General features: G+C 39.2%; 1 protein-coding gene across 1 annotated transcript; it reads right to left on the reverse strand.

Annotated features, from left to right (window-relative positions):
* Positions 1-749: 749 nt before the first annotated feature.
* On the reverse strand, positions 750-13,076 carry Fam9b (family with sequence similarity 9, member B). Its single transcript, NM_001408910.1, has 9 exons — positions 13,006-13,076; positions 8,196-8,338; positions 7,341-7,404; positions 7,069-7,103; positions 4,926-5,043; positions 3,975-4,074; positions 3,446-3,544; positions 1,183-1,287; positions 750-1,063 (listed from the first exon to the last, which is right to left on the reverse strand). Exons 2-9 carry the CDS (start codon positions 8,323-8,325, stop codon positions 1,061-1,063), a joined length of 654 nt encoding a protein of 217 aa, NP_001395839.1. The 5' UTR covers positions 8,326-8,338; positions 13,006-13,076; the 3' UTR covers positions 750-1,060.
* Between the last annotated feature and the right edge of the window lie 542 nt (positions 13,077-13,618).

Consider the following 13,618-nt stretch of genomic DNA (forward strand, 5'->3'; position numbering starts at 1 on the left):
TCAAACTCCATAGATCTGCATGACTCTGATTCCTGAATGCTGGGAGTAAAGCATGTGCTTCTATGATGCCCTGCCTTCATAATAATCATTACTATTTCATAATCGTGATAATCATTACTCAATCAGTGCTAAGGACATGCGCTATTTAACAGGAGACCAATCCCAATGGCATTTTGATGCCCCATGGAAATGAAATTTGTGACTGTCTTAAAGGCAAGGCATGCAGGTATATGTCTTTAAACCTAGCACTTAGGAAGCAGAGGCAGTTTGAGTATGAGTTTGAGGCCAACTTTGTCTACATGGCAAGTTGCAGGCCAAGCAATGCTGCAAAGCAAGACTGTGTCTCAAAAAACAAAAACAAAAGCAAAGCAACACCTAGTATATATAGTCAGTTTGATTAATGTCTTAACTGTTTAATGCCAAAACATGAACTCAAGCTCTTTAATACATTTTCTTAGAATGGACCAAGCAATTTAATAAGTATATAAAATGGATTGGAAGTGTTTTCTTTCAAGAGTCATGTAAAGTAGGCATAGTGCTGCCCCGCCTGTGATCTCGGGTGCTCTGGAGGCTGGGGTTCCAGGACTCCCTGAGATTATAGCTAAGTTTCTTTTTGGTTCAATATTAGACACCATCATGGCAAACATGCTAAGACGTTGCCAGAAAAATAAATAAAATAAAACCAACATAACTTTCTATACCTGAAACTTTGTGCCTTTGGGAGTTATAAATATACTAAAGCCAATATCCAACCTTTAATCATTTTTATTGAAAAATCTCCACAGTGTCATAAAGAAGAATTCACTGTATTACAAAAGAGGTAAATCCTTGACATACAGTAATAGTTGATACTAACAACTGGATTTTATTCTAAATAAAGGATAAGAGAAACAAACTAGTGACTAAAGATCTTATCATTTATACTAATACTTGTCTTAAAGCATGGCTCCTAGCTGACACTTGAACTGTATCGTTTCAGTTTAATTTCTTTCTTCAAATATTCTTCCCATCAAAAGAGTATGGACTGGAAAGAGTGATGAACATTCGCCATCCCCTGCTTTTACTATATAAAGAGAGAGAGAGGAGAGAGGGGATGGAAAGGACAGGACATTATTTTAGTGATAGTCATCCATCAGGAAGTGCTTTCAATAATTCATTTTTCAGGTTTGAAATACAACTTACACATTCTTTCATAATTTTTCTCCGCAGCTTATTTATTTCCTCTTTAAGTTCACTCTGTGTCCCAGTAAGCAGATCATCATTCCTCTTCTCCAGGTCTTCCAAATTCTAAAATACAAAAGGCTAGTTTATCCCCATAGTATTATCTTTTCACCTCAAGTTGTAAAATTTTCAAAGAAAATTTCTAAAGTAAATTTTAAATATTGAATACACATTATTTCAAGTAAAAAAAAATCCCAATACAAGAAGATCCAAGTTCCTAACTTGATGTCAGTCAAATATAATTATAGAAGATCCAATGACATTCTCTGCTCAAAAATGGTTTGAGGGAATATTAAGGTCAAGTTGGGGGGAGGAGAGGGAAGACTTGGGCAAGGATCACAAAGTTTGCAAGCATAACTGGAGGACTGAGAGCTTGAAAGCTAGTCTGTGCAATACATACACTTTTTCTTAAGAAAAATATAAATATAGAAACAAAGCTGGGTCTTCTTAGCAAACATTATAGTAATTGTGAATAATTCAGTAATTTTCTCAACCATCAGTGTATAATCTACTTAAGACCAAACGTCAGTTTGACATAATGTGACATGAATTTACTAAAAGGGAAAATAATCTACAAAAATGGATATTTTTTCAAGTAATTAATAGCAAAATTTCTATTTCTACTTTGTAAGACAGTATTTCACTATATTAACCAGGCTCAGGCTACCTTCCAACTGTCCATCCATCCTTCTGTCTGAATTTCTTCAGCACTAATAAATATTACATGTGTCTGCTATCCATTTAAAATGATATTTTAAATATTTTCTAATCATTTTTCACTGAGATAAATCACTAACCAAGTGACAAATACCATGTTAAGTTCTATGAAGAAAATAAAAGACGATAGTGTACAATTTGCTCCCTTTTTCCAAGAGAAAATAAAAATTTAAACTGAAATAACACACAAACTTTATATTGGGAATGAAAATGCAGCTGCCTATAAATATAAAGTGGGAAATGCTTCCACTTTGTGTGTGTGATGAAGGAACTTATCTGAATTAATGAAAAGGAGTTCAATATTTAAAGGAGAGGGAGAATAGCATATCCAGAGATACAGAGAAAATGAATATGTAGAAAGGTATGTGTATTAATGGATAATTAGAATAAATGTAACCTCAAAAGAGATTCATGTTATGGGGTTTCTTCAGAACAGAAAATGGGAAGTTAATAGATTTATAGGAAAAAAAGACATGTTTTAAAAATATAATATGGCAAGGCTATGAAGCATGGACTGAAGAATAGTAAAAACAGTTTTCATAAGAAGGATGAGCAAAGGATCATAAGAATATTAACATAATCTATTTGTGAAGTAAGAGTTAAAGAAATAATGAAGTACTACTGAGATTAAAAATGGTAGAATTTTAGTAGTTACTGAATGTGAAAACATGGGTATGAAAATTAAAAATTATACTAAAGTTCCTAATAGTAATATTTGACGATATTATCTAGAAGATACTTTTATTGGTACCAATTAACAAATTGTTTTCAGGGAACAGTAGAGCAAACTGGCAACAACTGTATTTGTAAACATAAAATAACTTGGGTAGAAGCAAAAGTTCTTTAAAATACTTATTTTAAAATTATTGTTTATATCTCAATTTACCAGCATATGCTTAATTCTCAAGCACCAACTTTTAATCTTTAACTGTTAAGTTCTGGGCTAACATGATTATAATTTGATATATTAAGTTATTTTAGCCATTGCTAAATCTAACATACCAGAAGATAATTCCCTACTAAATTTCAAAAAAGGGTTTAACTTGATTTGGCTTCTTCCTGAGGCTAGAGAGATGACTAGGCAGTTTAACAGTACTAGCTGCTCTCCCAGAGGACCTGGGTTTGATTCCTAGCACCCACAAGGCAGCTCACAACTTTAACTCCAGTTCCAGGGAATCTTTTGCCTTGAATCTTTGAGAAGATCTATTTCAAGCCTTTCTTATTTAATGTATACTGGGATTACAAAGACAAAGAGCATAGAAATGATATGTAAACTTTGGATTTTCAGTAAAAAACAATGACTAAGCTTGAAGTATGGCTATACTACAGGTCAAGTATATATCTATAGAAAATTCACAACTTACCATCTTCTGTCTTTAATAACCACCATGAAACAATTAGAATGCTACAGATCTAATTATCACATCAATTAGAAACAATTCAAAATGGAAATTATCATATTCTGGTAAGGAAAATGTGCATTTTATTTTAAGGAACATAACATTACCTGTAAGAATTGTTCATGTACTTGTTTAATTGTTCTCAGTCTCTGGTTCTGAATAAGTCTAGATTGTTGAAAATTCTTCTCCTCCTCTTGAAAATCATTCTACAAATACAAAAGAAAAAAAACTTTATTAACAATTTGGTAAGAGCTGGTTGTAGCTGTGGGCCACATATGTGCAAGGGTGTACCTCCCTCTGAGGTACAGCTTAAAACCTCAAACTTTAAATTTAAAAAACAATACTATTCTAAACTCAGAAAAAGACACTTTAAGACGACTGCCCTTAGTATTTTTCCTTTAGTGAGCCTTATGTCTAAGTGGGGATACTCTTTTACCCCTCACATGCTATTTTTCCCCTTCATCAGAATCCTAAAATAACCCCTACACAAGGTAGGAAATCAACTTGAAGACATTACTCATTCTTGGACATTTCAATCTCTAAACAAGCCTGGATGTTTTTCATTCAACTCAAATAGCTTCACAGTTCTTACTTAAGCTTTACATATAATAGATTAATTGCAAATGAGATACCAACCACTAGTTTCTCATATTGTTCTCGAAATTTCTTAAAATCCGCATCCCATCGCTCAAACAGATTTGCAAATGCCTGAGCAGACTCTTCATTAAGCTGTGCCCTGTAAAACATAGTAATGTTTTGCTTCATACTATTATGAAAACAACATTCAATAGTAATGCTACTTCTTATACTATCATGAAAACAATATTTGAGACAAAATTGAATTGACATACTATCACAGTATAAAGAGGAAATAACAGTTAAATCTTTTGATGGAAACTTCAGAAGGAAAATTAGATTTATATTGATTCCAGAAGTATTTTTTTCTAACATAAATGTTCCTCTTATGTAGCAGCTTTTGAAAACTAGGCAAGTTTTATCATACGCATCAATTTTAAAAAATTATTATTTCTAAATAGTTTAATTTTTATTTTTTACTGAATGTAGATTCTCATGAAAATATCAAATGATTTATGAATACAAACATTTCACTAATTTCCCCACTCCCCATTTTGGCACAGCCAGAATTTAGTAGAAAACAATATCTAGGTGTTTAACATCTTCTTGACCTTTCTTTACATTGTCAGCCATGGCTAACTAGCTAACAATTATTAGATTCTATTCATCTAAAATTTATCAAACTAATTTCAGGAGTGAATACCTAGGAGTAATAAACCTCAATTGTTACTTAAAGGAGAAAAATGTGATCTTCACTGGCTTCTATGAAGGCAGAAGGTCACAGAGTTACCTTCCTAAAGAAAACTCAACTCACTAGACTCACAAATAAACAGAAGATGATATCATTTTTCTTGCGTGATTTATATTAGTATACATTAAAAATTGGGGGCTGGGGATTTAGCTCAGTGGTAGAGCGCTTACCTAGGAAGCTCAAGGCCCTGGGTTCGGTCCCCAGCTCCGAAAAAAAGAACAAAAAAAAATTGATATAAACATGGTTCTTAAAAAACTTACATTGCATCTTCATGTGAGTTCCAAACTTCTTTCATTTTCTGCTCAACTCCCGCAAAAGACTGTCTGGCAGTTGTCTCCAATCTTTGTCTCTTAGCACTAAGAGCACGGTTAATGTCAACTATATTAAAAATTAATGTTGATTAGAATTCAACAAAGAAAATTATTCTGTTCCTACATATTCAAATAATTACAAATTTGAGTAATGTACATTCATCAATAGCAAAGTCATTTACAACTACATTTTAAAATACTGTCAACATGATAGCACACAAATTTCATACTTTGAACATCTGGTATTTTGCATTTCCTGACCAGGTCTGTTCTATCAGCAAGTTCTATGAAAACATTCCAAATTTAAAACTTTGAAATCTGAAACATTTCTGATCCCAATCATTTTGAGCAACCACATCACAATCAGGCTTCTTAAACTGATAATGTTTAGAGAGATGATAAAAATGAACTAATAAACAAAACAAAGGGGGAACTATGAAATAAGAATTAAATAAAAATTTAGAAAACATTTTATACTGGAAGGGCATGTGTGAGAGAACAAAATGAAATAAGTTTATTAAAAATAGATCTAAAAAAGGTTAAACCTAGCACCTCAGAGGCAGAGGCAGTCAGTTTCAGGCCAACCTGGTCTACAGAGTGAGTTCCAGGAGACACAAAGCCACAGAGAAACCCTGCCACTAAAAACCAAAAAAGGTAATTCAATTATTAAAATTACTTGTAAAAGAAACTGCCAATGAATAGCTGGGGCTGTTGTTCAGTTGGCGCTTGCTTGCCTAGCTTGTCTTTTTAGTATGCTTTGGTTATCCTTTATATTTCATAACACTTGTATAGGGCATTTTTACCCTGATGTGCAGCAAACAGTTCATACAAAAATTTAAATGTCAAATATTCTGTGGTAGCCAAGAATGGTAGTATACACCACTAATTCAATCTGTGGCCAGCCTGGCCTACATACCAAGTTCCAGGCCACCCAGAGCTGCACAATTAAACTGTAACTCAATAAGGAAAAAAAATCTTCCTTTCACCAGTTACTTTTAGTAACCATAGCAAAACTCTATTATATCAATAATTTATCATTCATCAGCTAAATAAAAATTGTTTCCTATAATAAATATATGAAAGAGATGATCTCAGCAGCTATAATACATAGACAAAACAACAGACTATAAAACATGTACTTCTTCCAAAAATGTTGATTATAGAAGTAATACTTAAAGGGGTCTAATATTAACTAATTTTGTATGTGTGAGGAAGGGTTGGCTACATCTAGTCCAGTGCACCACGAACCTGGTTCCCACTGAGGCCAAAAGAAGGCACTGGATCCCCTTGGACTAAAGTTACAGATGGCTGTGAACCATCATGGGCATGCTGAGAATCAAACTGGATTCCTCTAGAAGATCAGCCAGTGCTCTTAACCACTGAGCCATTTCATCTATGAACTTTTTAAAAAGAGTACTGTCCCCTTGGTTGGCTTTGTCTGTCTCTATAATGCCAACATCTGTGAGGTTAAATCCGATAATCTACAGTGTTAACGCCAGCCCCATACTAAGACTTTCTCAAAACAAAGTAAACAACAGTGAATATTCTCTTCAAGAAACTAGTATAACTGATCCTTAACATTGTTCTTAAAACACAAGGATTTTTTGGCTCACATTTTAAATTTCTTACTGTTTATCAAAGTTTCACATTATATATAATTTATTAGAATGAAAATAATAACAAGGGGTTATTTTAGAAGCTTCAATTTTATACTGTCTGCTCTAAAGAAAGGACTACAGTATAAATCTTAAGAAATAAATTGAATTAAAAAACTAATACAGACAGTAAAAGAAGGAACTGATATACAGAAATATTACATCACTTCATCTGTTCAAAGATATATAAAGACATTTCCTATTTTCTTCTGAAATTCCATTAAAGTCACATATGTCTAAAAACATCGTTTTTACTTTTCTTACTATGGAAACATTTAAGGAAGGACATCTATGATGCTAGTCAAATATTTACGAAAAATCTTATGAAAACAATGCACCGAAGAACAGATATAGAATGCACTGCTAACGTATTTTATGCAAATTTTTATGTAGTTTTAAACAATTTTGTAAAAAATTAAAGATATCCAAAAACATACCTCCAATATTTCCAAGAATAACCTCTACCTTTTCCCTATGAAGAAACCACATTTTTAAAAAATTATTAAAGCTGGCACTGTAGTTCAGTAATAGAGCATTTCCTAAGCATGCATAAAACATTCTGGTGGATATCACACACTGTTTAAGGATTCATGAGGTAGAATAGCTTAGAAATAGCAAATGTCATATATTTTATGTATGCTACTTGTTACATAAAGCAAACATTTCTTGAAGTACATTATTCGACAAACATAATCATTTAATATTTTACCCTGGATCTGTAAACAGTTCTAAAGGACTTTTCTTTCCATGTGAATCAGATGTTGAACTCAGTTCTGTTGACAAGGAAAAGAAAAAGAAAAACACTTTTGAAATTGAATGTTATTTTAAGAAAGTGAAATTAAGCCAGTTATGGTAGTGCACATTTTTAATCCCAGCACTTGGAGGCAGAGACAGGCAGATCTGCCAATTTGAGGCCAGCCTAGTCTGCAAAGAGGTCCAAGACAGCCAGGGCAGTAACACAGAAAAACCCTGTCTTGAAAAACCTAAAAGAAGAAAAAAGATATTGCAATGAAACAGTATATTTTATGTTCTTTCACAGACATTTGACAACTTAAGGTTTTGTATTAGATACATGAATACAAAATTTTCTTTGACAGTTAGATGAAGTCAGACCACAATTCATGGCCATTCATAGAAACAAATTTCCAAGTCTTTCTTGGATAAAATTATATAGCAAGTTACATATTTTATTGATTAACATGTTAGAACTTCGAAAGCTAGACTATGTGGATTTCTAGAATTTTTAGATATGGGAATATGAAGACCAGATGAGAGCACAGTACATGGAAGAAACTAACACATTTTCAGTGTATTAGGTTCAAAACAAAAGAACTAGAAGACATTATCAATACTCAACAGTTAGCTTTCATTTTTTTAAAAAAGTTAGTATTATGTGTATACACACACATCAATGTGGCAATCAGAGGACAGCTTTCTCGAGTAGATTCTTTGCTTCCACTATGTGGGTTCTGGAGAATAAAACTCAAGTCCTCTCTAGCTCTCCGGGCAAACACTTCTACCCCCTGAGGCAGCTTGCCAGCCCGCAACATCTGACACCTTATACCTTCAGCATCACTCCTCTGTGAAGCACTGGGGTGCTGAAAGTCGTCATCAAAAGGATAAAATGTTAAATTCTCTTCCTCTGTTGGTGTGCTTTCAAATTCTTCAGGGTCCCTGCGTCCATGGGGAAACATAATTGTATGTTTTCTGTTTTAAACACAATAAGAAAAACAAATCACTCAAGCCATTCAAATCCAAAGGCATTATTATTTAAATCAACTTAGAAAATTAACATAAAATCAAGATGTTCTTACTTGAAGACTGTTGGTTTTCTTACTTTAGTGGATCTCAGGTAAACAACGTGTCAATTGTCAAATGTAAAAGAAGTTAAAGCAATGATGGTTTAACTTGGACCATGTTTATACCCGTTCACTCAATGTTCGGAGTTTTATGCATCTTTTTGCTAGTTCTTAATAAATTTGAGCAAATATATGTTTGTATGTTATTTTCAAAGATATATACTGCTGGAAAATAGAACACAAGCATGCCAAAAATCTGCTCTGAACAAAATAAATATTAAAAGCGAACAATTTTTAGCACTGGGGACGTAGCTCAACAGTGCAGTTCATGCCTGGCATATTAAGAAACCCTTGGTTCCTCCCAAGCACGACCCTACCGCTAAAGTGGAGGAAGGTCTTGGTAAATTGAGATACTGAAGACTGCAAGGGCAAAAGATTGCAACTTTAAGGCTTACCAAAACTAGGCCAGCCTGGGCTACAAAGTAAGATCCTATCTTACAAAAGTAAAACAGAAAAAGTTCCATGTGGTAGTACATTCCTCTGATCCTAGTATGCAGGAACTTTAGTCCAGAGACTCACTGGTTTGAATCTATCTTGGTTATACAGTAATAGCTGTTTCTTCCATTCTTTGTTATTCTAGGCCATGCCCTCCCCACTCACTTCCTATTCTCTGTCCCCTTTGAATTTCTTTGGTCTTTTTCTCCCTTCCCAATTTTGGACTGCACCTGCTCTGCAGCTCCTCCATACCCCCAAACTCTACCAGGGCCCCTAGAACCCTCTTCCCTGGACCCTTTGCGACTTCCAGCTGCCCAACTCTACTTAGCTCCAGGAGCTCTGGGGCCCCACACTCCTGATTCATCCCTAGTTCCCTTCTGGCACTGAGCTCCTCCTCGACACTAGCTCCTACATGCTTTTATTCCTTCAAATCTGCTTCAACTTCTAAGGATTCACTCCCTACTCAATCTAGCCTGTCATTGTCCTCTGCTTTCTTCCTACTCCATCTCTCCCCAGCGACTCTGTCCTTCCAATCTCTTCCCATCTCTCCTAACACACTAGGTCTTCCTTACCCCTATTCACTCCCCAGTTTTACCTCACCTCACACCCTTCCCAGTTCCTCTTCATTCCTTAGCCCTCCCCAGTAATTTCTCCCTGGCTCCTTTTCTCTTAGTTCTTCCCTACTTCTAACTAATCTCAGTTCCTCCTTTCTACATCTCATCCCCCAGGTTCTCTTCCCCACAAGCTCTTCCCAAACCCCTAACGCCTCCTTGCTTCTAGGTGCTCCTCCCCTTAACCCTCCCCAACCCTCCTCCCTCACCTGTATCCACTATCCAGCACCCCCATCAGAAATCTAATCCCTAAAACCTCCCTAGATTCTACTATAAGCCCCTCCTTACTCCATTTCCTCCTTGTTACCTATACCTCCTCAGCATATTCTCACTTACAGCCACTCCCCAGATCACCCTCCCATCATAGCTCCACCTTGCTCCTAGCCTTCCCCCAACTCCTCCTTCCCCTTAACTTCTCCCCATCTCCTTCTAACCTCATAGCCCATCCTCATCAGTAGGACTATTGCTTATAGTCCTTCCCCAGGTATTCCTTACCTCATGCCCTCCTAGCTTCTTAAACCTCCTAACCCATTGCCAGCTACTTACCACCAGATTCCCCACTCCCAAAATCTAGTTCCTCCTTTTTTCTTACATCTGCCCAGCTCCTCACCCCAGCCCCTTCTGAGCTCATCCTCACCCCCAACTCCTCCCATTTTTAGTTCCAGTAGCTCTGGGGCCCCCATTTCTCCTTGTTCCTCATACCTCCTTATGTCTTCCTTGTCTTTAGACCCTGCCCAGCTCCTCACCCTGAGTTCCTCCTTGCTTCTTACCTCTCCCCAACTCTTCTTTAACCAATATCTCTAGTCAGTTCCTACTCAACCCGAAAGGTTTGTTTTCAGCTTCAACTAGCTTCAGCTCCTCCAGCTAGCTGAAGCTCCTTTCCAGCTCCTCTTTCCCTCTCACTCTTCCTCAGGACTTCCTACATCTAGCAAACACCTACCCAACTATAGTTATCCCTTCAGTCTTCCAAAGACTCCTCACCCTCTTGAAATCTTCATGGCTCCTAATTCCTTCTTACCTTTATTCCTAGCCTCTCCAGAGTACCTGCTCATATCTAGCTCCTTTCAAATTTCAACTCATGCTCTGCCTTCCCCTGATTCTCCACATCCTTCCACAACACCTCAGCATCCATTTCCTCCTTGCTCCTCACTTTTCCCCAGATCATCCTTATGCCTAGCCCTTCCCCCACACTCTAGCTCATCACCCCTAATCTTTCCTTTTCATAACCCCCAGCTCCGATTCACTCCTTTCTCCTACCATCTTCCAATTCCTCCTCTCTCCTATCCCCTCTCGGCTCTCCTCCTTCATCCCAATCCCTCCTCAGCTCCTGAACCCTAAGCCTTTCCCCAGCTTCTCCATACATCCCTCATCTATTTTTTTGCTTGCTTCTCATTCCCTGTCAGGTCTTCCTCATCCCTAGTCTCTTCCCAGATCATCATCCTATCCATCGTCTTTCTCCTAGCCTTTCTCAACTTCTTACTCATCTATCAGTGCCCCAATTCCTTCTGCTGCTAAGCTCCTCTGGTTCAACTTCCCCACAGCCCCTCCTCTTCCTAATTCCTCATCACCAGGTATTTCCTCCTTGTTCATCCCAATCCCTACTCCCCAAACCTCTACTATCCAGCTCTGACTCCTAGTCCTTTCCCAGTTTCTATTCTCTCCCACTATCTCCATCCTCTCCCTATCCAACTTCTTTTCGTCCATTTCCTCCTTGCACTTTACCCCTGGCCAGGTCTTCCTTATCCATAGTCTCTCCCAAGTTCTCCTCATCCATCACTGCCCCAGCTCCCAGGGTCTCCAAACTCCTCTAGGCTTTCCTTCCTTCCACTCAGGCTTCAACCTGTGCAAGGCCGAATACTCGACAAGCTTAACCACCTCCATTTTCCTGTTAGCAGCCTCTGCCAGGTTCGCCACCACCTTCATTTTCCTGCTGCTCTAGCAAGGTTCACCACTGCCCCCATGGTCCTTTCAACAACCTCAGCAAGATTCACCAGTATCTCTCTATTTTCCCATCGAGACCTCAATAAAACTCACCACCATCTCCATTTTCCTGTTGGTGACCTCAGCAAAATTTACCGAGGCCTCCATTTTGGCGTTAGTGACAAAGTTCATCTCCTCTCTTTTCCCCTAGGCAAGCCTCCATTTTTCTCTCAGCAAACTCAGCAAGGTACACCATGGCCTCCATTTTGCCACTGGCGATGTCTGCAAGACTAACCACCACAAGGTTTACCACCGTCTCCATTTTCCCCTTCCGCAAGCTCAGCAAGGTTCACGACCGCCTCCATTTCCCCCTCGGCAACCTCAGTAAGTTTCCATGGCCTCTGTTTTGCCGTTGACAACCTTGGCAAGACTAATCACCACAAGGCTCACCACCGCCTCTATTTTCCCCCAGGCAAGCTCAGCAAGGTCCACCACAGCCTCCATCTTGCCGTTCGTGACGTCGGCAAAACTAAGCACCACAAGGCTCACCACCACCTCCATTTTCCCCTCAGTAAGTTCAGCAAGGTTCAACACTGCTTCCATTTTCACCTCAGCAACCTCAGCAAGGTTCACCAAGGCCTCCATTTTGCCATTGGAGACCTCGGCAAGGTTCACCGCCTCCATTTTCCCCTTGGCAAGCCCAGCAAGGGTTACCACGGCCTCCATTTTGCCACTGGCAACCTCGGCAAGGTTCACGGCCTCCATTTTCCCCTCGGAAAATCTCCATTGTCCTGTCAGCAAGCCCAGCAAGGTCCACCACTGCCTCCATTTTCCCCTAGCAAACTCGGCAAGATTCACGGCCTCCATTTTCCCCTCGGAAAATCTCCATTGTCCTGTCAGCAAGCCCAGCAAGGTCCACCACTGCCTCCATTTTCCCCTAGCAAACTCGGCAAGGTTCACCGCCTCCATTTTCCCCTAGCAAACTCAGCAAGGTCCACAACGGCCTCCATTTTGCTGTTGGCTACCTCTGCAAGGTTCACGGCCTCCATTTTCCCCTCGGAAAACCTCCATTTTCCCCTCGGCAACCTCAGCGAGGTCCACCATGGCCTCCATTTTGTGGTTGGCTACTTTGCAAGGTCCACGGCCTCCATTTTCCCCTTGACAAACCTCCAATTCCCCCTCGGCAAGCTCAGCAAGATTCACCACCGCCTCAATTTTCCCCTTCGCAAGCACAGCAAGGCACACCATCATCTCCATTATCCCCTCGGTAACCACAGCAAGTTTCCCAACCGCTTTGGTGGCTTTGAGCAACGCCAGAGATTTGTCTCACAAATAAAATGGCGACCGGGACCAGGCCTTCCCCAAGGGTTCACGTCCCTCCCCTACTTCCTTCGCTTTCACTCTTACATTATTCCTTCCTTCTCCCTTTTCTTCTCAAAATCCTTCCTTTTCACTCTTCCCCCTCCTCCACACACTTTTCCTCACATTCATCCCCTCTTCCCACCAGAACCTTGACTGAACCAAGTTTACTGTCCCGACAAATAATCACCTTTACACCACGGGTCGGGTTCAGTGGCCTTCTGGAAGACCTCCGGTTCCACCGACGCTCTGCTTCAATACTGCGAGGAGAGGCTGAGGTAAGCGAATTTAAGTAGGGAGGTCTCAACTAGGAGCCTCGTTGATTGGATGAATGCTGCGCACATGCCGACCAGGATCCTTGTTGATTGGATGAATGCTGTGAGCATGCGTGTGTGGGCTGTTAGGCTCTTTTTCGAGTGTAGCAGAAATTCGGGTGTGGGAGGGACACCGGTGGTGGGCAGCTTTTTGAGGGGCAGGACTTGGATGTGGAAAGTGGATTCACAGGTAGGGATCAGGGTTTCGTGGGCAGAAAGTAGGCACCATCAATAAGGAGAGGGATGTGCGGGAGAAGGCAGGAGAAGGCGCGAATCCAACAGCGTAGGACTTGGGTTGTATGGTTTGGTACAGGATGAGGTACAGCTTATCAGAAAGAACCAGTTGGGGTGAATGGATGGGACCATTAACCAGCCCATTAGAATTGGTTTAAAGGTTTATATTTGGGGCTAGAGAGATAGCTCAGTGGTTAAGAACATGTGCCGTTCTTCCCAAGGGACCTGAGTTTGATTCCTAGCACATCGGAGGGC

Source organism: Rattus norvegicus, chromosome X (assembly GCF_021556685.1).
Source record: "Rattus norvegicus strain SHRSP/BbbUtx chromosome X, alternate assembly SHRSP_T2T, whole genome shotgun sequence".
Classification (NCBI taxonomy): domain Eukaryota; kingdom Metazoa; phylum Chordata; class Mammalia; order Rodentia; family Muridae; genus Rattus; species Rattus norvegicus.